This window comes from Drosophila mauritiana, chromosome 2R, assembly GCF_004382145.1.
Source record: "Drosophila mauritiana strain mau12 chromosome 2R, ASM438214v1, whole genome shotgun sequence".
Classification (NCBI taxonomy): domain Eukaryota; kingdom Metazoa; phylum Arthropoda; class Insecta; order Diptera; family Drosophilidae; genus Drosophila; species Drosophila mauritiana.
The window spans coordinates 4,725,591-4,748,784 of NC_046668.1; the positions used below are offsets into that span (position 1 = coordinate 4,725,591).

The 23,194-nt window shown below is 40.6% G+C and overlaps 3 protein-coding genes across 4 annotated transcripts in view; 1 reads left to right on the plus strand and 2 right to left on the minus strand.

The window, feature by feature from the left end:
• Positions 1 to 100: 100 nt before the first annotated feature.
• On the minus strand, positions 101 to 5,586 carry LOC117136386. The gene is made up of 5 exons (XM_033297278.1): positions 5,171 to 5,586; positions 4,712 to 5,107; positions 1,137 to 4,049; positions 754 to 1,001; positions 101 to 693 (listed from the first exon to the last, which is right to left on the minus strand). Exons 1-5 carry the CDS (start codon positions 5,495 to 5,497, stop codon positions 246 to 248), a joined length of 4,332 nt encoding a protein of 1,443 aa, XP_033153169.1. The 5' UTR covers positions 5,498 to 5,586; the 3' UTR covers positions 101 to 245.
• Positions 5,587 to 6,652: 1,066 nt separating this feature from the next.
• LOC117136209 (dosage compensation regulator) lies at positions 6,653 to 11,933 on the minus strand. Its single transcript, XM_033296964.1, has 5 exons — positions 11,780 to 11,933; positions 11,205 to 11,721; positions 10,485 to 10,803; positions 9,359 to 10,049; positions 6,653 to 9,038 (listed from the first exon to the last, which is right to left on the minus strand). The coding sequence occupies exons 1-5, from the start codon at positions 11,853 to 11,855 to the stop codon at positions 6,745 to 6,747; spliced, it is 3,897 nt and encodes a 1,298-aa protein (XP_033152855.1). The 5' UTR covers positions 11,856 to 11,933; the 3' UTR covers positions 6,653 to 6,744.
• A 1,074-nt stretch (positions 11,934 to 13,007) lies between these two features.
• LOC117138579 (tyrosine-protein kinase Src42A) overlaps positions 13,008 to 23,194 on the plus strand; it is a 30,769-nt gene continuing 20,582 nt past the window's right edge. For both annotated transcript variants that reach the window (XM_033300754.1, XM_033300755.1), the window contains exons 1-2: positions 13,008 to 13,859; positions 18,263 to 18,357. In XM_033300754.1, the coding sequence (XP_033156645.1) occupies positions 13,569 to 13,859; positions 18,263 to 18,357 (386 nt within the window). In that variant the 5' untranslated portion in view covers positions 13,008 to 13,568. The remainder of the gene's footprint in view (positions 13,860 to 18,262; positions 18,358 to 23,194) is intronic.

The window sequence follows — 23,194 nt, forward strand, 5'->3', positions numbered from 1 at the left end:
CAAGTTAAATAGCCGGAGTCGATCTGACCCTGACCGCATGATGCAAGCCGCCAAAGTTTTTAAGTTAATTGCTACGGTTTCAAAAAGGTCACAAACGCACTTTTGAAAAACATTTTCTTTTTATTTTAATTTTTAAAACTGTTTAATAGTGTATTACCTATAGCAACCACTAACCATTTAACAAGAATGTATTAAGGTATGTTATGTGAATGTGCTTATATTACTATGTTTGCACAAGAAGACAGCTATTTCTGCAATATCGTGTTAAATTTGTTGATTGCCTCGCCAACATATTTTTCCTTTTCGGCCAACGCACATTTGAGCTGCGTACGCAGTTGCTGCAGATTGGGCATGGTGCGACAATCTCTAATGTTGAGCAGAGTGCGGAAGATGTTTTCCCACATTGTGCGCTGAAAGTAGCGTGGCACGTTTGTTTTGGGCATCCAAATCGTGCTCGGAGCCCGCTGCACTACTTCCATATAGCGGCCGAAGAGCAGCACATGCATAACGCTTACCAGACCATATAAATCTAATTGGTAAGTCCATGGGCGTCCCGTTCTCATCTCAATGCACTTGAACAGGTCATCATGATGAACATAGTTGAATGTCTGATTGTCCGGAAACAGCTTCATGTCAATAGACACACCGAAATCAATAAGCTGCAGGCTGACTTCGTTGGGATCAGCACATATCCTGGAACAGAAAAAACCTATGATATTAGTGATGTCGACGAAGAAGCTTTCTGGTTATTACGGTTTCATAAGTAGAAAGTTATCCGGCTTGATGTCGGCGTGGATTATACCCATGGCATGCAGGTGATCCACAATATCGAGCATTTGGCAACTCAGATGCATTACCACATACTCGTCCAGATTCCTGCTGGTAACACTCTTAACCTTGTTGCATACACCGATCAGTGAACCATAGTCTGAAAACTCTGAGATATATACACTGGAATTATTTCCTACCAGTGCATAGTCAATATGTGCATAGGATGAAATCTGTAAATAATTTGCATTAGGTTAATTTGTGTCACGTGCCAAGTATTAATAGTTATCCACCTATTTAATATGAATAGGTAATATTCTAGGATAGGAATCGGAATTAATGCCCATATATTATTAGTTATGCCTTACCATTTGCTCACTAGTTAGCCGGCTGTGAATCTCTAGGCAAATGTAGAACTCCCAGTAGTTAGTGGGCCGTTCCTGCTTGAGCGCGACCTTCTTGCCAGATTTGAGATGCTTTCCTACATAAACCGAGCCATAAGCCCCCTTTCCTATCATTTTAGACACCTCAAACTTTTCGTTGTGCACTTCCAGGCTGGTGTTAGGATGTAGGCGCTTAACGTGGCCAACAAGTTGACAATGGGGCAGCTTTTCGATGTACATAGAAAAGTCAATTGATTCCAGCAGCGAGCTGATCAGTTCTACATTGAAAGGGTTTTTATTAGCGTCTGCCAGCGTTTCGTTCAAAACAGTTTGATCTCCGTTGGAGGTGGGGTGAACAAAGTTTTCCCGCGGAGGAGTTTCTAAATCAGACTGCGACCAGGAACGATGCGATTGCTTCGGCGTCAGTGGAGTTGTCTTATAGTAGATGCTTAGTTCCGACGCCTCTGCTTCCATTGCGTTAGGGGGCAGCAGTGTGGAATTTTTTATCATACTGATATTGGTTGCAAACATTTCAGTAGCTGCGTTAAGCTCAAAAAATTCGTCCGGTTGTCTTGAAATGCCGAAATTTTCATTCACAGGGGCTTTCCTTGACGATTCTGACATGGTATCGTTGGAAAATTTGATCTTGTTCGATGTGCTTGCGATCTGTGAAGGACAGCTGCCTATTTGTGTGCAATCTTTCATAAACGAGGCAATCATATGGGACTGCCCAATATTTTCCTGTTGAGTCCCTGGCTCCTTAATTGACACCTGCTGCGTTTCGGGCAACGTGCAGTCTAAGGCAAAGCTGGAGCCCATTACAGCTACTGGTTTTGAAAGCTTACAATTTGGCTGTGTGTCGTCCAGAAAAATATCAAACTTCTGTATCGCCCTTGATTTTGCTAAAGCTTCAGGCTGCGTATCGGGCACAAAGGAAAGGTCGGTCATAAAGGAATCCTGCAGCTCCAGTTTGTTGCCAGTCACTGCAAAGGAGCTCCGATCGCCCTGTGTCGATTTAAAAATCTGTGAAGTTGGATCGAAATTGCGCTTCGGAGAGCCAAAAATATTTGTTTTCGGCGGTGTCTTTCCAAACAATCCACACAAATCACTTTCATCATCCAGAGTGGGAAGTTGCGGTGCGGAAAAACAATTTTCAGCTCCCAGTGAGCCATTATGCATAGAATTCTCCGGCAGTGCGATGGGCATTTGTGGGAGTGTTTCAGTTTTATCTTCCTGAAAGCAAGCAAGAGGTCTGGGGATAGTCTCTGTCTTGTCCTCTTGGAAGCGCAGTGACTTAAGCATAGGCACGCTAGGCGCATTGGGTTCCCATAACTCACGGCGCAAAAAGTTGTCACCACCCTGTTTTTCCGGCTCCGAAACGACTGCTGATACCCCAGCACTTATCACGCGCTGCAGACGCATTTGTCCAGGAGTGTTCTCTTCAATCTTGCTGCCAAGTTTAGAAACAGCGTTGGATCCGGGCGAAGACGTGGAGGTTATAGTGGATTTCGTGGAGGCGCCGCTAGACGCCAAGCTTTGTGTGCCGTGCTCAGAGGTTTCCAATATGGTAGATAGTTGCTTTCGCAAAGTTGGAGATCGAGTCTCCACTGGAGATTCCGCGGAATGAGCAGGCTCCTCTGGTAGCGGTAGTTCTTTGAGCACGGTTCCAAATTGACGTGACGGCGCCTGTTTCTGTGTTCCCTTAGGAGTGCTTACTGCCTGCGACTTTATGAACATGTTGAACATTTGTGTGGAGCAGGTCTCATCTCCGTCATAAAACGGCCTTGTTTTTGGAGTTGGCTGCGGCTCTTCAGAGTCTTCATAGATCTCTATTTTCGGAACTGGAACGGCCGGTACAGCAAAATTGTCACGTGGAGAATCGGAATCCTCGAATATTTTAATTTTTGGCTCATCCTTTTGATCGCACGGCGATTCAGGTATCTTAGGTGGCACCTGCGAAGGTATATCCTTTACAATCAAAGTGGCCTCATCCTCTTCCTTTTCATCCTCCTCCTGCACAGACGAAACTCTGCGTGGCATGATGGATTTTCTGGAAGAAGAGGGAAAGAAGCTCTTGCGGCGTGGCATCTTGTTTCCGGGCAAGCAAACCGTTTCTTCCATGTCAAAGTCGCCATGAACTGTCACATTTCGTTTTTCCATCCATTTGGCTGCCAACAACTCCTCTGGCTGGTACTCCTTTTGCTCAGCTTCGTTGTAAATCTTGTCAAAAACGACCTGAAGGCCCGCTACCAGCGGTGGTTTCCAAAACTTGTCTAGCTCACCGAGATCTTGTGGCTTAGAAAATCTGGCGAAATTCGGATAACAGCGAATTCCTCTGATCACCCGTCCAGTGCCCCACCAATCATCATTGCGATGGACAAATGGATGTTGTGGGTTGCGGTGCTTCAAAAAGGAATAGGCTCGATACTCTTCGGGCGAGAACTCGACGTTGGGGCGAGGGTAAAGGAGACACTTGTTATAGCAAGGAAGTCCACTTGCGTGTGGCTCGTCCTCAATGGTAACTGGCGTCACCCACGGTTCCTGAGGCCTGTTCTTGGCCACAAAGTTCGTCGGAAATCTAAAGGGTTGATCTAGACGACGTTCGTAGTTTGTAATAGGTGGCATTGCTTGTTCGTCCACGTGTATATCAAAGCCCAGATCCGGCGAGGCGTTACTCCCGAAAATTTTGCCATGTTTGTGGCGTTTAGCATTGGCCTTATTCCAGGCCACCGGTTCTTTTATATTCTCCTGACTGCAAGCCGAGTCTATAATGGATCGCAGGCTTGACTTCACCTCCGTCTCCGTAGAGATCGGGATATTTCCTTCAGAATTTTCGTCATTAAACACCTCAACGTTCCGACCAACATTGCGCCTACTGGTGGTGGTTGAAGGCTCGACCTGCAAAATGACAATGTATATTTTTAAAGAAATTTTATTCGGTTTTAGACCATTTTTATTTCAATTTTATATTGATATAAGAGCTTAGGTGGATGTAAAATCCGTCACAAAAAATCGAGCTTAACGGCGGGACCTCCAAAAAGTCGGACAAATTCCGCCTAAGCTGTTTAATAAAATACAAATGGTGCCTGGAATTTAAGTTTTCATTCAGAACGACAGACAAGCAACCCAGCAAGCAAAGGCACAAATATTTTTGTATCCGCTTGCCCACCACACCATCGGTTTCAATTTCTAAATGGCAAAAATAATACCTTAAATATCATTGAAATATACATTGTTAAATTCTTTCAAGATTTTAATGAAATGGGTATTAGCCCAACCAAAACCAATTCAATGTTGAATGTTAGTATTGATTGTATTTAACAATTTTGAATTTTTCGTAGCTGAGTAAAGTGTATCTGATAGTCAAGGAAACCGACTATATCATTGTTTTTTCTTGTTTGAATATCAAAGAAGATTAAACATAAATCAAACATAAGTTATGAAAGCAAAATTAGACTTGAAAGCGATTTCTCTGGAAGATTGGGCTAAGCGTTTGTCTTTGATGATACCAAGTCTGGCTAACTTAGTTCTTTGTAAACATTAAATAAAAAATCACCCACCTGAACCACGCCTGGCAGGCCGCTTTTAACTGCTGCTCCGGTACGGATGCTGCCGACGGTAATGCTGTTGGAGATCTGCTGCCGGCGACCATGAAGGGATTGCAGCGCCAGCCGTCGCTCGTTAAGTTCCTGGTTAACTGCGTTGGCCTCTTCACCAGTGCTATAGAGCATGCGCTGGCCCACCGTATAGCCGAAGTGCTGGTGGGCCTCCTTCAGATCCTCTAAAGGCTCTGCGCGGCACTCTAGACCTAAGCGAAAGATCTCGTCGGCCTTGCGCATGTTGCCGCTCAGGTCGTAGCTGTAGGCCCAAGCGATGTAGAAATCTGCCAGCATTGTTCCGATCCCGTTGTTGTACATCTGCTGATAAAACTCGATCTTGTCCTTCTGTTTCTCCATCTAAAAAGTGACCAAGTAAAACTGCTGGTTGAGTGATCGTTTAAAATAGCATCAGCCACTCACGAATTTAATGAAAAGCTTAATGAGCCGCTTGTCCTGACGGTAGCGCTCATCGTCTTCAAATTTGGTGAGGCACTGGTGAAGGACAGTCTGCAGACCGGAGCCACTGCCCCCCGCCGGATAGCTCTGCTCGATCCAGCAGATGAACTTGTACCAGGCTCCGAGAGGATCCGTGCCTGTGTAGGTGCGCACCTCCTCCTCCATTTGCTTGCGTTGTGCCAGCAGTTCCTGCCCGTGGGTGGAGTCCTGGCTGAGAGAAGCCTGCAGAAGGCTCACGTTGCGACCACTGGCCAGCGGCTGAATGTTCTCTTTCGCATTGTCAAAGTCCATATCGTTCTCCTCAAGCAAATGACCTGAATACTTTGGTTGTCTTGTATCGGTTAAACAAAAACTACGCGCCGAAGCAAATGCTAGAGATGAATGATACTACGCTCTTTCGATATTTCTAACTTTGTCGTATCGATACTTCGATTGAAAAACTGTTCCCACTGAAGCCGCAATACACACGATAAAAATTGAATTGCTTAGCAACACCACCACTACAAATTGGTAACGAAGCTCACCATCTTGATCAGTAAAAAAAAGGAGCGTTAAAACAGCTTTCTGCAATTACTATCTGCTGCTCATCAAATCGTTCTGGTCAAATATTTATTTGATCAACTTTCATTATTGCTCCGAAAATTATGAAATAATCTCCATATGTGTACAATAACTCATTTTTCTTTTCTCGTTCAGTTTTGTTAGTGTACGATTTAAATTCAGGTTAATACATAAGTCCATTTCGAATTCTTTATGAGAAAAATCCGCATCGACTAAGATTTTGTTATCTCCGTATTAACGTGCCTACAATAAATTTAAAGACACTAAAAAACATTTTATTTTAATAATTCCTATGGATTATCATAAATTTGCCCAAATGAGTATGAGAGAAAAGAATTTTATTTTAATCGTTTTTTTTCTTTTTTTATGTTCTATACATATCTTTACTATATCGATGTAACCTTTATTTATAGAAGACGTACATTCAGCCAACGCATTGGGGAAAATTCGAGTTTTATGACAATAGCGAAATAAAAATGTTTAAATTTATTTTTAAGTACTTAAATTTAAAACCTAACCAGTTGTATTAACAGTGTTTTGCTTATATTTGGCTTTTTATTATATATATGGTTGTCATGACATATCTTTTAAGAAAGTCTAATTGCAAAATCAGCAATTGTCCAAAATGTTAGTTAGTTCACCAAAAAGCCTTTATACAAGAATGGAACTGGGGACGAAAATCAATATACAAAAGTTTTGATCTCATTTTGTGACGATTAGTAACGTTTTTTTTTTAAATTCCAACCGAAATTGCAGCAATATGTATCAGGTTAGGGAATGTCAGCGGAATTATCATATTTCGTTACTATCTACATACTTTAACTCGGGAATCTATGCGGATCGCAATTGCGTATTTAATGCCAAAAACCAAAAGATTTCAATGCGTCTTATTTTCAAAATCCCATCAGCATATCCAAATGCGAATAGTAATGTTTATTATTCTTTTTGTGTTTGAATACATTTTTTTTATGTATCCGTTAATAGTTACCCCAGTGGCCGCTTTGGTCGCCATTTCCAAAGCCGCCGCCTGATCCTCTTTTGCTTTCAAATGAGTCTCCGAATCTACCATTGTTCCCATATCCTCCGCCATTGTTTCCATATCCTCCACCATTATTTCCATAACCTCCGCCATGGTTTCCATATCCTCCACCAGTATTTCCATAACCTTCCGCATTATTTCTATATCCTCCCCCATTATTTCCATATCCTCCACCATTACTTCCATATCCTCCTCCATTATTTCCATACCCTCCTCCAAAGGTTCTGCCGTTTCCACGGCGACCAAAGCTGCTGTTACTGAAGCGTCCTGTACCACCTCCGGGGTTGTCAAAGCGACCTCGTTTGGACGGTCCTCCGCCGTCACTGAACTGGCGTGATTGGTGCGGCAGAATTCCTGATTCACGCTGCAGTCCGAAGTCTCCGGCGCTCTTAATGCAAAGGTCCTTGACCACATTGACCAGCTGTGCATAGGGCTCCTCAAGGCGAAGTATGTCGGAAGGGTTGTCGCAAGCCACCGTGATAAGATCCTCCAGGGCAGGCTTAAGGGCCCCAATCTTGGCCGCAAGTTCCGGCTCTATGTCAAAGTTAAGCCAGTTGTCAACGCGCACTATATTGTTGGCGGTCAAGTCAATCTTGCGCGATCCAAACAGTATCACCTGCAAGGGCGAGACCATAGATAGTTGCTTGCAGGAAACAGCTCGCGTGCGGATCTTCTCGCCGAAAACGAAGAACGGATACGGAAATGTGACGGCCAAGTTGCTGCAATTCACCGAGGTTTTGTGCAGTAACGCTGCTTTAGACTCTGTAGTCAGCACTTTGCGCTTCTCCTTGTGCACGCAAATGTTTGGGTAGAGACCCAAGCACAGCAGCGCCAGGGACACGTCCAGCACGGGGTCATCGCCGTTATTCCTTTCGTCCACATCATGCGATATCATACACTCTTCTGGGAATCCTGCCTGCTGAAGGAGATCCAGTAACTGCTGCTTGGCATCCCAGATTACGTTCATAGTACTCATTTGCAGTCCTTTCCACTCACAGAACCGAGCTTCCATATGCTCACCGCGTTGTTTCTCGCGACGCCACATTTGTGAAGCTACGATCATTGCCACGTGGTCGGAACACTTAGTACCACTCAACGCTTTCTGATGATTTGCCAGGCGACGTTGGCCTATATCAAGACTGAACACCTCTGAGAAGGTGCTAGAGTACGAAGCCATGATGGCCATTAGATCGGCACAGCCAAATACTGCCCCGAGGACCATCATCTTTCCAAGTCTGGGTTCGATTGGGAGGCGTGCTAGCAGGCGACCCAACGGAGTAAGTTCATCGTTAGCGTCAAGGCAGCGCATTTCGCGAAGCAACACCTCAGCTTCGATTACCGCGTCTACCGGAGGTGGCTCCAATGCCTTTGACAAAAAGTGGTGAATGGCGCCCAGTCTGAGCAATTTAATGGTCAACGCCATCTCGTGCAACGGCGTGCGGAACATCTCCGGCGTAAGATTGTCCTCTAGAGCTTGGAAGCGGGCACGCGAACAGAGTGTGAAGCAGAAGCCTGGTCGGACACGTCCAGCTCGGCCCTTGCGCTGCTCCAGATTGGTTTTGCTTGCCCAAACGGTGGCGTAGCTGGTTAGGTTGTTATGTGAAGTAAAGAGCTTCATGCGCGCCTTACATATATCAATTACGAAAACAATGTCGTCAATAGTTATAGAAGTCTCTGCAATGTTGGTAGAAAGTATAATCTTGGTTACGCCTTCTGGAACAGGCTCGAACACCTTGCGTTGGTCGTCTCGTGGAATCTGCGAGTGGCACGGCAAAATTCGGTATTGGGATGTATCACCGAAAATGTTTGTATTTTGCAGAAACTTCATAAGCGCAAAGATCAGGTTCCAACCGGGCAGGAATACTAAGATAGCACCGGGAATGTTTTTTGACTTAATATGCAACAGTAATGCCTCCAGCAGCTCAAAGCTAACGTCCGATTCGGATAGCATGGCCATTGCATTGCGAGTCTTCTGTGAATACTTGTCCTCGCAGACCTTGTTATAGTTGATTTCCGCCTCGTCCTTGTCCTCGGAAAGCAATTGCTCCTCATCCTCTGCTTCCTTGCGCTTTCGGCGCGACTCCGCCGAAGGCACAAAGTCTGTCATCTGAATAATGTCCTCCAAGAAAAATTGCTGCACGGGAAATGCTCTTCCGGGTACCTCCAACACGGGACAGCCGCCAAAATATTTGGAAAATAGCGTTGTATCAATAGTGGCCGACATAAGAATAACTGCAATAGAAAAGAATTTCTGTTAATTCATATCTAAAAGTCATACCAAATTAGGACTAGGAATATATGACCTGTATTGCATATAAGTTTAAAGTTTTGAATATGAAACACGATAAAAATTTTCGAGGCTCAACATCTGTTATAAATAATTCATTTTAGACCATACTTTGCTTAATACATTTTGCTGCTAACCAGTGATTTATATATGACAATAGATGTATTTAAATACATAAGTATAATCAAAAATTTGTTGAAGTGTTTCCAACCAAATTTGATTGCAGGTTATACATATAGAAATATTGCATCTTATTCGAGCTCACCATGCAGTTCCGGATATGTGTCGATCATGTCGCGGAGGATGACCAGCAAAAAGTCGCTGTTCACGTCTCTCTCGTGGATTTCGTCCACAATAATATGCGACACTCCTCGTAAGCCAGCCTCCAGCTTGCGCAGCAATACGCCCACGGTGCAAAAGAGGATTGCGCCGTAGGGACGTGGAAACACAGACTCAAATCGCACCGAGTAGCCTACAGTGTCGCCCAATTGCTCGCACCGCTCGCGAGCTACGCGCTCGGCCACAGAAATGGCTGAAATGCGACGAGGCTGGGTCACATAAATATTAGCGTAGCCGCCCTGGCCGGAGCAGATGTAGTCATCAAGGATGTATTGGGCAATCTGGGTAGTCTTTCCGCACCCTGTGTTTCCACGGATGATTACCACTGGATTGTCATTAATTGCGGTTAAAATTTCCGATCGCATCGCTGCAATGGGCAGCTTGTCGCGGAACTCGAGGAATTGTCGGTACTCGTTGTCGTTCTGGCGGCGTTCACGCAGCGAGTGTTCGTAGTCCATCGAAAGGTCATCAATAGAGGTGGTTGCCAGTTCGCCTTCGTCGATGTTGCAGGCATGCCACGTATTCCAGTTTGCCTGAGGAGGAGCCCACGGAATCACGGAGCTTTCCTGACGTTTTTCGCCATCCTGTTGCGAGGAATCTATGCGGCTTAAGTTAACCTAGGAGAAAATATTGTACATTGTATATTAGTTATGCTAACGTAGCGTAAAACCTTCTTTGATATATCTTTTGAACACAGAATTGCCCTCATCTCATCCTTACAACAAAGTATGCAGTACAAATTAATCGAGTTGAAGTATTTGGATTGTTGTTTCGGCATATCAAATATTTTTGAGCGACTGAATGATGTTGGAGTTACTAGAATCTATATTTTAATTCCTAAGTATATGAGTTACGTAAATCAATATAATAATTTATACTTTATATGGATATCATCAAGAATATTGAAACAGGTATACTAACGTTACGAACATTCAAATTTTAGCTAATAGAGTCTGATAAAATCTAAACAGTATTTCTAAAACTCGAGATAAGAAATTTAATTCGAATTGCTGCTACATTTTTATTTTAGAAACTAGTTTCGTATTACTTACAATGAGAGGAATTGGAGCACCGTCCAGTTCGATTTTGATATTGCGCGGGTTTACGACAGGAAGGTCCAAGCCCCTAATCACCTGATCAATTTTGTTAATCAGATTTGGCGCAAGCTTCACCGGATATGGCTTCAGCTCCTCATCCTTCTTTTTCTTCAGTGTTCCACTAAAGGGCTCTATCACATTTAAATGGAAAAGTTGGCGCACCAGGGACAGGGCGCACGACTTGCTGGCAGACTTCTTGTTTGAACCCGACTCACGGGCCGTCACTGTGCGCTTGAGCGCCGGCACATAAATGGACAACTCGGCCAAGAAGCTCCTAAATTGACAGAACTTTTTGAAAAACTCTGGACTGGTAATGTAGATCTAATCCGGAACTTACCCTCGGGCTATTGTGGGAGTCTACGGACTGCTGAAGGAGCCAGCCGACAGAACGGCGTGGTACTAATGTGTTACACGCAGCTGGAAAGCCAGCGCTTGAATTATTGTCACCTAAGCCGCGTTGCATAGGCGTCCGTTTTGCTTACAGACCCCATGCAAGGCAGCTGGACGAGGTTCTTGTAGTTCGGAGTATCGTACCACATCGCTCTGCTGGCGCTGCTCTGCACAAATTGGTCACAGCCCGACAAAGATAATGGGCTGCATTTCGGATTTGGCCGTAGGCCATATTCGGCCAAATCCGAAATGCAGACCGAAGAAAGTTGAAAAGGAAGCACATACCTAGCGTGTTCCGGGCCCACTGGTGTATATTTGTAATCGTCGCGAATGTTGTTCGCCTGCTTGTACATGTTCAGTCGTTCTTTGGCATTCTCTATGGTCCAGTTACCGTGGATGGCGGCGTTGACATCAAAAGACTCCGCTTCGTTCATGTCCCTCTGCTCCTGGATGCGATCAATTACGGAGTAGCGGTTGCCGCCGTCGCCGCCATCGTGGTTTAGAGGGCGATAGGCCTCACCCAGGTCCTGTGGACCCGACTGACCATCAAAAACTCGCTTCTGCTGTCCACCGCCCCCTGCCATGTAGGCACCCTCCAGACCAGTCCTAGGTCCGGCCCGCGATGCACCAGCATCCGCTGGAACATCATTGGCGTTCAGTTTGCCCACGCGCACTAGGTAGTTGACAAAATCACGGCACGCATTTTTCTCGGCATCCTTCTTGTTGGTGGAATTACCCACACCAATATAGGTATTTGGCTCTACACGAACCTCGCACAGGAACCGCTGGCGGTTTTTGGGACCTATGAATTAAATTGCTACTTGGAAAACGCGCCTAAGGACTGCAATACAACTACTCACCCGTTTGGCGAATATCAAGCTTTGGTTCTATTTGCGACTTAGCACAAAATTGGTACAAAAAAGATTTTATATCCATTTTTAACCTTTTTATAAACTTATAACAACTACGGAGCTCAAATCAAAATTGTTTCTTTTCTGAGGTATATTCTGATATCGATAAATTTTTTTATTGGCTTACAAAACACTAACGCGTCTTGAATCGTCTATCGAAATAGGAACGGCTAAAATGAAACAGTGTGTGTAGATATATTTAATATAATTAAATCTAAAATAGAAGAAGCCTAAATGAGAGATTGAAACATATTTGTATAATGTACTAGAAATAAACAGGCAAATTTCTTATATATATAATTATATTTATTTATTTAAATATAACTTAAAGTATAATATTATAAGGTAATTGAGAACTAGATGCATTAGCAGATAGGACCTTCCGCACTTCTGGGTTTATTCAGAAGGATAATTAGGTTGGTGTTTTTCAAAAACTTTCTAACTTTGTTGATGTTATCGTTACCAAGTGCGTTATTGGGTTTCAGGAAAGAATGTTAAATGTTTGGAAAGGGAAGGGCAATTATCTAGGATGTGATTAACGTCTAACTGGTTACAAAAAGTGCATATATATGTTGGATCTGTTCATGTAGTGGTCATTTTGGTCAAGCCTAAGCCTGTTAATAAGTAATTTTATTTTCCTGTTGTGTGATGTGGTGTTGTGGAAGGAGCTTGGTGAGGTAGCTTGAAGGATGAGCTGGTACCAGGGGGCTATATTGTTATGCAATTCTGTTTGTTTGCAATTGACGTATTTGTTTATGTTTCGAAAAGTCTTTTATATTTAAGTGATAAGTGAAATATTCCGGAATTCCAATTCGAATTGGTTGAAGAATTTTGAGACATATTTGCATAAGGATAGGATATGGATAGGATATTATCGTGTATACATTATATCCTATGACTATGTTATGCCCTTCAATCCGTACAAAAATATTCCTCAAATAATGGCAGAATCCTGCCTTACATAATTTACGATGAAAAAAACAATCAGCATATAGAATCATATATTACAAAGTAATTTCTGGCACCAAGAACACCTCTTAACTTGACCTGCGACACGACCACTGATTTATGTTGTTCAAATAAAATTATCCAAGCTGTTGATATAAATTGGTATTTTAGAAGATGATGACTGAAATTCAGTATTATGGTATATTAGCCCTAGTCTTTTGGTATTTTTCGAGTCCGCGTACTGGTCACACAGCTTTTTGCAACGCGATGGGAAAAAGAGGACAATATTTGAGTTAAAAATGTGAATGCGGATGCCAGCCCGACTAAATAATAGTGCAATCGCGAGTCACCCATTTAATCGCCTAATTTAAATTCTTTTTGCGGCCCCAACGACGGTACACAGCTGGATTTTTGTTGGTTGCCAGCAGTCCAGCATCACACACACACACCTACACGAGCGAATGTAGATAAAAGTGAGAAAACACTCACGCACGCACACACACAGGCACACGTTTGGTCGTGGGCAAGCATTTAATTTCGTTAGTGCCCAGTAAAACAGAGTTGAGCGAAAAGGCGATAGCAACTTGCACAAATTGTAAGCAGTGAAGAGAGTCAGCGAAGAGGGGATCGAGTGAGAGCGGCGTTTCGTGCCAACACCCAAGCGCTGATCTCGCAGCTACAAACAATAAACAAACAGTGAAAGTAACAGTAAACGCAAGCGCTGCAATTTGGCTTCCATTGATTGCATTTAGTACTCAGTCTCGGCGGCAGCACAACTACTCATCCAACAATGGGTAACTGCCTCACCACACAGAAGGGCGAACCCGACAAGCCCGCAGATCGAATCAAGCTGGACGACCCGCCCACCATCGGAGTCGGCGTGGGCGTGCCCCAAATCCCCATGCCCTCACACGCCGGACAGCCGCCGGAGCAGATACGTCCGGTTCCCCAGATCCCGGAGAGCGAAACGGCAGGTGCCAACGCCAAGATTTTTGTCGCCCTCTACGACTACGACGCCCGCACCGACGAGGATTTGAGCTTCCGCAAGGGAGAGCACTTGGAGATACTGAATGACACGCAGGTGAGTTTTGCTACGTTCACACGCACGCCTTATTCGCGATCAAAAATGTTGCGGTTTCCTTATTTGTAATTAAAAACTCAAAAAATATTAGCAGTTGTATTCAACTTATTCAGTTGTGTGAAAGTAATTTTTTTTTTTTTTTTTTCTAAAAAAAACTAAGAAATACAAGGGAATGAAACTTATTTCCCAAATATAGTAATTTGTATTGAAAATCAGTGTTGGACAGATAAAGAATGTGGTGACAGATCGGCAAGAATTTGTGCCTAGATCATAGAAAGAAAATTGCTTATTTCTGTCTTTTCGATGAGATTGATGGAATATCCGAATCCGATAATCGCGAATGTTCCCATTGATCGCTCACTTAAAAACTTCTCATGAAAACAGTTACTGTGATCATGCGATAGAGATATTTATTTTGTTTCTTGAAAAGTAAAATTAGACAAGTTGTAATTGGTTTAATTTTGTGCTGACGGCCAACGATTTTTTTTCGATAATAGCAGAGGTAAAATTCAAATTATTAGCTTTTTCTGACCATCGGACATCCTAATTAGATAAGATCAAATAAAAGAATAACTCTCCGGTGAGTCCAATAAACAGGTAATAATTTGAATATACGATTTCTCTAAATCATAAAACCTTATAGCGTAAACGTAATTTTTAATTCGGTTATTAAAGGTGTACTTATTGAGTATTAAACGACGTCAAAAGCTTATATGGAAACGCGACAGGTATCTTGAATGAAACTAAAATATCACCCAAACACAAATAAATCAACTTGCAAACAATATATATCGCTAACAGCTCGCATTGAAACAGAATGCGAGTGAGTAAGCCGATAGGTAAGCTATTTATGTTGGTGTAAGCAAAAGAATGCGGGAGAGAGTGTCTGATAATAAGTGCAAATCGCTTGATAACGGCGTTTGTAGCATTTTTCTTCTTGCTGTGCGGTTGAAGGAACACCGACTCGTTTCCAATCACTTTCATATGTTATGTACGCAGGCACTATCAAAAATCCTAGACGGACATTCGATAAAGCAATTCATAGCATTAACAGCAAATAAATCATGAGTTAAAATACCGTGAGAATTTAATTATTAAATTTAGTTGAACTGTTGAGTATAAGGTGTTATAGATACAATTTCATTGGACATAGTTCAATAATTTGTAGTTAAAGGGAACGGAACTAGGTATATTTGTTTGTCTGTCCTTGCGTCATAAAAACATGAGAAATCAAGAGTTGTACATTTGGGTGTGAATAATTTGATATAACATTTTTTTTTACATATATACATATTTCATATTTCATCATTGAGTTTACTGAATGTTCTTTAAGTTATCTTGATGGCTCTTTCTGCTATCTGCTATTACTATTTTTACGTCAATGTTTCTAATCTTACTTGCTTTTATTAATTATGCGATTTTGATTTTAACAATTTACAGTTGTATGTCCTCCTTTTTGAGTTGATAATAATACCCCCTACTCGTAGCGTAGCTATACAAGATTTGTAGAAAACTATGTAATAGGTAAAACATGGGTTTTCGGACTCTATAAAGTACATGTATTCTTAATTAGGACCACTAGCCGTGTCGATCTGACCATGTCCGTCTGTCCATATGAACCTCGAGATCAAGGGATCTATGAAAGGTAGAAAGTTAAGATTAAGAATGCAAATTCAACTGATGCCTACGCTATGCAAGTTTATTCAAAAAGTTTCGAATTTGTTTTATTTCTTCCTTGCAATTCCTATAGCTGAGTCACCGGCGCTGTTTACTTATTTTTATTTTCTAAATATTTTCATCTTAAAAATGATTGAAATTTTATATATTTTGATCATTTTTAGCAAGCTAAAATCTTTCGAACACTGATAGTAAATGAAATGTACGTCTCAATAACTATTCAAAAACATTAATATGGTGATTCCTATAAATAGAACATTTACCTTGACATGAGAAACATTTTGACATTATTTAGAAACTTGCACTCTTAATAATATGAAATGTTTATGTCATGCATATATGGTAATACATGTAATCCAACTGCAACTCCTGTTGAATCCAGATGTTGAAACGGACAGTACCGCTAGCAACTATTGGTCGAATTCTAAAATTAAGTACGGAGGTCACCACCCACAGCAGCCACCCATCGCGACTGTTTTAAGACAAAAGTGACGCACACATATTTGTATTTAAAAGCTTCACGTCCACATAGCAGTTGCCCCTCACTGTAGCAGACGCCGCTGAAAGCATGACGTATGCAGTTGGCTGTTGGCCAAATCTTGCGCCCTCCGTACGCAGTAAAATAATATTCAGATTTTGAACGGCAAACGGACTTTTGAAATAACGGGCTATACAATTATGGCAAATCGTAAAGCTTTCCCCGATTTCCCCGGCCAGAGGTAGACATATTACCCATGGTCAGTACTTGCTGAGAAGCAGTTCCGCGGCTGGCATTTCCGGTGCGGTAGCGTGCGATTAAGGTGCGGTATATTCATTTGTCTACTCTTGTTTCTCTCTCGGCTATCACTTGGATTAAGCCGAAGTACGAGCAGAGAGGTTGAACTTGTTTGAAAAATATTTAAAAAAAATAATACAAATTCTATGATAGATAGTGAAAACGTTAAGGAAGGGATTCCCCGGCTTATTAACTGGCTTTTGTTTTTTCATTGTTATACATTTCTTCGCTGCATTTGTAGTTATTATACATAATTGTTATAAATATTCCAGTGACTTTGTGAAAGTTTGTTTGTTAGCATGTCATGTCCACAAAACGTCAAGAACATTTGTTGTGACAGTAAATATGTAATAAATCAACACCCAATGCACAACTTTAAATATAAACAGAGAAACGCTATATTGGAGTGTGGCTGGAAGTGCGAGAGAAATGCGCATGCTGATAAGGGAGTGCTTAGTATTCAACCAGACTTTGTAGGATTCAAATGGTTAAACATCGGAATCATAGGAGGATGCAGTGGGAACATCCAATCGGAAAATGGTCGGAACAGCAGCTAAAGTAGCTCGCCTATAAAAAAAACCACAGCAACAAATAAACAATGAACCCTAAAGTGTCTGTTCATTGACCTTACCCCAGACTAAACACGATTACAAACGCAGCGGGCCAAGTCTAATCATAGAACAGCACTGGAATGGGTATGGGCTAATAGTAAGCGTAGGTTTTATGTTTATCACACAAATAGAAGTTGTTTAGACTCATTGACTTTACCCGATAAATATGTATATATGTGTGTACTCATGTGCAACAAGCATTTCGTTGCGATGAATAGGAGTAAATATATACATTATTATTACTAAGAGTGCTGCACGAATTCGGCAAAAGCTGTTTTCTCCTGCTTTTGTTTCGTACCCATTCAGACTTGGAAAGCGCGTAACAACATGGCAAACTGAAACCACGCAAGGAAACAAATAATTTTTAATTTCGCATTTGATTCTCTCCTTGTGCGCTTTTTAACTCTCAGTTGAAAGTAAATAGCGAATTCCATGAAGTAAGTGAAGAAGTAAGGTTTAGGACGAGCGTCGACTTTCAGATACCCCATATTCACACATATAAGCTATAAGACTAAAGCTATTATACATTTAAAAATACGAAAGCTTACAGATAATAATAAGTATGGGTATTGTCTTATATAAATATATAAAAAAAATATGTGAAAATCCCCTATAGTCGAGTTCCTCTAGATATTTGTTCCTCGGCTAGTGGGAGAGCGGGAGAATTTTAAAAATTATATTTAAATATGGACAGAAAATGGATAGATAATGAAAAGTTTTTCAAAAGTATGGGCGCGACAGTTTGGGTCCGTTAAAACGAACGTGATCGAAATATTTATTGGAAAACACAAATAATACAATAAATACGACCATTTATTTTCAAAAAGCTGGTGTGACTGTTTAATCTCCACTCAAAACTCAACTTTATAGTTTCCCAGATCTCAACGTTGATACGGACAGATGGAACGACAGTCAAAAATGGCCAGATCACCTTAGCTATTGATTCTGATTAGTAGTAGTAGTAGTTTCAACGAATCTAATGTAACCCTTCACTGTACATTCAAGCGCTGTAAGTTTATATACAAAGAAAGTTGTAGTTTAGGTCGACTGATACATATTTATATATATTTCAAAGGGCCGGAAAAAAATGTATCTCTCTCACAGAAACAGATGTAAAGTAGTACAAGCTTCTGTTCAATTTGGGATATTATAATTATAAAACTATATTTATACGTTATAAAAAAATCAAAAAAATATTTTTCCTCTGAGAAATGTATTACAAAAACGTTGTTTCTTGAATACCTATCATGGAAATGATATCACTTTCTCAAAGTGATTATTTTTGTTTGCCATATCTTTAAAATACGCTCTTTGTTTGTATCTTTTAAATCTACCAATAGGGTGACTGGTGGCTGGCGCGGAGCAAGAAGACACGTTCGGAAGGCTACATTCCATCCAACTATGTGGCCAAGTTGAAATCAATCGAAGCAGAACCGTAAGTACACTTAATCCATTTGCCTGAATGAACAACTCGAGTGTTAATTATGACCTGGTTTGATATATTTTGCCTTTATTAATAGTTGTAAAATTAGCTGTGGAATTATGTAGATTTTATTCAAGCCAATGTTCACATATATATGAGATGTAGTTGTGCTTGCTTATTAGAGCCCCAAAATTGTATAATAACCTAATAATATAGGTCCAAACCAAGTGGCTTTTAATTTTAATATTTAAATAAGATACATACATTTTTTTTAGCGGCACCTAGTAATTCAAGTGTAGAAATTTTGCTCTACATTATCTACGTCAATATTTTTATAGCATACTTTTTGATGCGCCAAAATATACAAATTTGTAGCGCACGGGATTCAACTGCAGCTCCTTAGGTATTCAGAGCTTAACTTGCAATTTATTACTGACTATAACATTCCATTCCACATTGTACAACCTATTTTTTATTTTAAAGCATTTATATTTATTCATAGAAAATAAGGGTGAACCAGAAATAGGTAGAAAGAAGCCACGTAAACACTATAATGTATATATATTCTTATGATGATCACAAACCGAATCCGTCTGTATAAACGTTAAAAGTTAAGTGACGCTAACATTTTGCAAGTTTGCTTTAAAAGATTGTCACAATTGTGTTTATTTGCCACAACAAATAATATCGAAGTAGTGAAGTTTTGCAAACATTGTTCCTACAAAATGTACAAATCTTTAACAATTTTTAACCGTCTGCTACGTAATAATTTTGGGAAATGATCAAAAACTGTACAATTAAATATTATATTTAAAGGCATGTTTGTAGCCATACTTCAAAATCGGGGATGTGAACTGATATTATTTTAAAACTAGTTTGGTTTAAACCTTTACGAACCGGTTCATTGACATTCTGGAACAAGACTCAAGTTTAAAAAAGGGCGTAACAAAATTATCAAATAATAATTTCAAATTTATTCTTATTTTTTATATAGTCGAGTTCCTCGACTATCAGATACTCGTTACTCAGTTGGTGAGAATGCGAACGCGAAATTTGATCATTTTTCTGGGATTTCGATACATATTGGGGAATATAATGAGAAAAAATTTAAAAATTGTTTATAGGCGTGTTTACAGTGTTTTTGGTATTCAGATAAAAACTGGCAAGATAAACAATAAAACGAAGAAAAAGCGGAGGTTTTAGGGCGTTAGGGTGGGCGTGGCAACGTGGGTGAACAAACCTGCGCTGCGTCTTTGTCTCTAGAATCTGTATGCTGAATCTCAATCTTCTAGCTTTCATAGTTCCTTAGGTCTCTCTCGACGTTCATACGGACAGACGGGCATGGCCAGATCGACTCGACTTATGATCCTGATCAAGAATATATACATTTTAGATGGTCGAAAACGTTTCCTTCTGCCTTTTAGATACTTTTCAACGAATTTAGTATACCCTTATACTTTACGAGTAACGGGTATTAAAATACAAATTAAGTGCCAATCATTTTAAACTTAATAACTAGAAAATCCAGAAACAGCATAGTATTATCGAAAATCGGTTCGATATTCATTCAATTAATACGGTCAATTATTTTAAAAAGTTATGAGAATTAAATGTAACTACACAATGTTTTGAAACAGTCCATTTAGCACATAGGCATCTCCCTTGTACAGCCGCAAACTATTTAACGGGTATCTGTTAGTCGAGGAACTCGGCGATATAGTTCGCTCTTGATTAATATGTACCATATACGTAGGGTTCCTCAGCCCTTAGAGTTGGTGTGTGTCACTAACAACTACAATTTTATCGACGACCACTGACTGTTTGTACTACATTAGCTTCGATTACTATCGGAGTCAGATTACATTGCTGTTCGTTGCGCAGAGTTGTATTCATTTAATTTAGCTGACAAATGTTCTGCTCATGTTTTATTTTTGTTGTGTAATTGACAATAAAACTGGCTTATGAGTGGCTTAGATTTGCTGCGACCTAGCCCACTATCAGTGTCAAGTGCACTAAACTTGACCCGATTCCGAGACAAGACTTTTAATTGTCTAGGAAGCTTTTTGGGCTTCGTATTCAATGGCACACCACCATCCAATCAGTGAGCCTACAAAATGTCGACATGCCAGCGAAATGCTTTTCACATATTCGAAATGAAACTTAATGGAAAAATTCGAAAGAAAAGGAACCAGCTGCATATATTAAAAGAGTGTTGTTCGAAGCTGGGATCGGAGTTGGGCTACTCGAGTTTAGGGAAAAGTTCAAAAACCGGTAAATCGGACGAAAATAAAATTAAATGTCATGGAAGCCACTAATTAAATTCATTTCGGTGCGTTCGCGTGTAACTGTAACGATGTAGCAGACAAGCCCCGGAGATAGCTTTCAGCATCCATCGAACGGTATGTTTGTTGACGGTATGTTTGTTTTGTGTGTGTCAGCCGAAGATAGACTTTTATGGGTAAGCCTCAAGTGCATGAAAATGCATTTCAGGTATCGTTTCCAAATGCTGTCACCCTAATATGATTTCAAGGCCACAACATCTTGAGCAGGCCAGGTGGGAGCGAAATTCAAAGGCCCTCCTACAAACGTTGATATCATGAGGCCTTATTGAGGCCAGTTTTTATCCGATACCTTGGACTCTTAACCACATTCATAAATCAGCATTTACCGGTAAGCACATTGAGCGCAAGCTGAAAGCAATATTCGGGTTCCGTTAAATTAATTTATTTGCAATGCAGTAAATATTCACGCTTATTTAAGTGAGCTTTCTTCTTTCTTCGACTTGAGGATCACTTGAACAATTTACATTTTTCTGAGAAGCACTTTTGCTGTCGCCCGTTGGTTTAGACTTCGGTTTGGGTTGGCCATTCTGCAGTTTCCCTCTTTTTTTTTTTACCACATTTCATATTCAGAAATGAGAGCAATAAGTGCGGCGTACAGCTTACAATTTTTATTTACATTACTCGCGGATAAAAAAGGCTTTTCTAGATTCCTTTTGTTTCCGACTATGTAAATTAATTTTGTTATGATCTTTCTGATCGCAATTGATCAAGATGCGGCGTCCGTTTCAAATTTGAGATCGCGATATAGACATACCTAGAAAATATAAAAAAGCTATTTGGATTACCTATGAATCGCCAGTTTATTTTAAAACGCCTACTAGAAAACCATGGACGTCCATAGCAAATTCTATAGTCTGCGTAGCGTCCACATGCTTAACGCAATGGAAATGGAGTTTTGTTTAGCTCCATTTCCGTTCCAAATCTTCTGAATTCCTACTTCATACTAAGAGACGCTATCGTCGAATTCCTCGACTATCCTATACCCATTACTCAGCTAGTGCCAAATATTAAAGGGAAAAAATCAAAAAAAGTGTGGGCATGATTGGGATGTTTGTAGACGTTGTGCTGTGACTTCGACTTTTGAATATGCATGTCTAATATCAGATTTATAGCTTTTATAGTTTCTAAGATCAGGGTATTTATACGAACGGACATGGCCAAGTCGTCTTGGCTTTTGATCCTGATCACGAATGTATATACTTTATAAAACATTATACTGTACGAGGAACAACGGATGCATTTATGCGCTATTGCGTAGCAACATTTAATTGATTTAAAATATTTTTGATATAATAATAATTGTTATCATAATAATATAATAATATTTTGGCAACTTTGGATCAAAGAAAGCTTTAATTCTCGATTTGTTTTACTTTTGTTTTTTAAATCCGATTAAACCATAATTTATACAAGTTGTGAAAAGTCTTAGTTTCCGTATTATCACGCCAGCAAAAAACTTTCCCATGCATAAATGAATATTTATGATTTTCTGTACTAATGAAATCTCCCCGATTGCCACACGAATGTTAAAGCCCCACAGTTTTTCCATCGGAAGGCGCTAACCAATCTTCTCGAGAGTATTTCTGTTCAGCTTTGAATGTGGGTCAAAGAGAGATAAGTTGAAGAGTGAGCAGGAAGGTGCAGGGGATTGTGTCTTTATGGTGGTTAAAACGCAGTGACGTCAACGATCACCGATGATTTTAAAGCGTTTACACAGAATACGGCAGAAACGACGAGGCCAGCTCTTGATTTAATTCAAGTGAATTTTTCAGGGGAAATACCTGGACACTCGGTGAATTAACTTCTTGCTTATGCGCTCTTCTTGCTCAACTTGACTTCCGTCAATGGGAAAGTCCGAGCGAGTCGAGCTATTTGACAAAGTGCTAAATGGTTAAACCGAACATTTTAAATTGACTATTACGGGGCTTTAAACGACGCCAATAATAAAAACGTCCAAATCAGAGCCACCCACAAACACCGAAATCCATAAAACCGATCTTTATTCGTTCCCAGTTCAGATCGTAAATCACTCGCAAAGAGAAGCACATCAAAATGGCAAACTCACTAAAATACACAAATATATTTTTTTGCTGCAAGCATTAAGCAATCGCCAGGCGTAGCAATTGAACTCAAGCCTAACTTGAATTTAAAATTTATAATGGAACAACTTTGCTTTTGAGTCACTTGTTGCTTTAAAAAGCAGTATTGCCATATGACGTTTGGATTCTCGTGCGTTTTTATTTGCATTTGATTTGCCTCATCTTCCGACACGGAAGACCGCACCTGACGCTACAAAGCTCAGCGCAGATCCGCTCTGCTGCTCTCTTGTTTGTTGTTAGCGTCAAATTGCCGCAGTGAAAATGATCGATTTATGAGTTTTTCGTTTTTGGCTAGTTCCAATGTCAGAGGAGCAATATTCTGTATACGCATATTGAGTTTCGGCTAATTAAAATGTTCAATAATATGATTGTTGCGATTGGCTTGAATAGACTCAAATAATATTTGAG

What these genes read in the sequence shown, in the direction of transcription:
- LOC117136386 (XM_033297278.1), bottom strand. Translation starts at nt 5,497, where the DNA reads ATGGACTTTGACAATGCGAAAGAGAACATTCAGCCGCTGGCCAGTGGT. An exon ending in GGCTAACTAGTGAGCAAATG is followed by an intron (nt 1,002 to 1,136) that starts GTAAGGCATAAC and finishes AATTATTTACAG; the next exon opens with ATTTCATCCTATGCACATAT. An exon ending in AACTTTCTACTTATGAAACC is followed by an intron (nt 694 to 753) that starts GTAATAACCAGA and finishes TTTCTGTTCCAG; the next exon opens with GATATGTGCTGATCCCAACG.
- LOC117136209 (XM_033296964.1), bottom strand. Translation starts at nt 11,855, where the DNA reads ATGGATATAAAATCTTTTTTGTACCAATTTTGTGCTAAGTCGCAAATA. An exon ending in GCTTGATATTCGCCAAACGG is followed by an intron (nt 11,722 to 11,779) that starts GTGAGTAGTTGT and finishes TTTAATTCATAG; the next exon opens with GTCCCAAAAACCGCCAGCGG. An exon ending in CACATATCCGGAACTGCATG is followed by an intron (nt 9,039 to 9,358) that starts GTGAGCTCGAAT and finishes TTTCTATTGCAG; the next exon opens with TTATTCTTATGTCGGCCACT.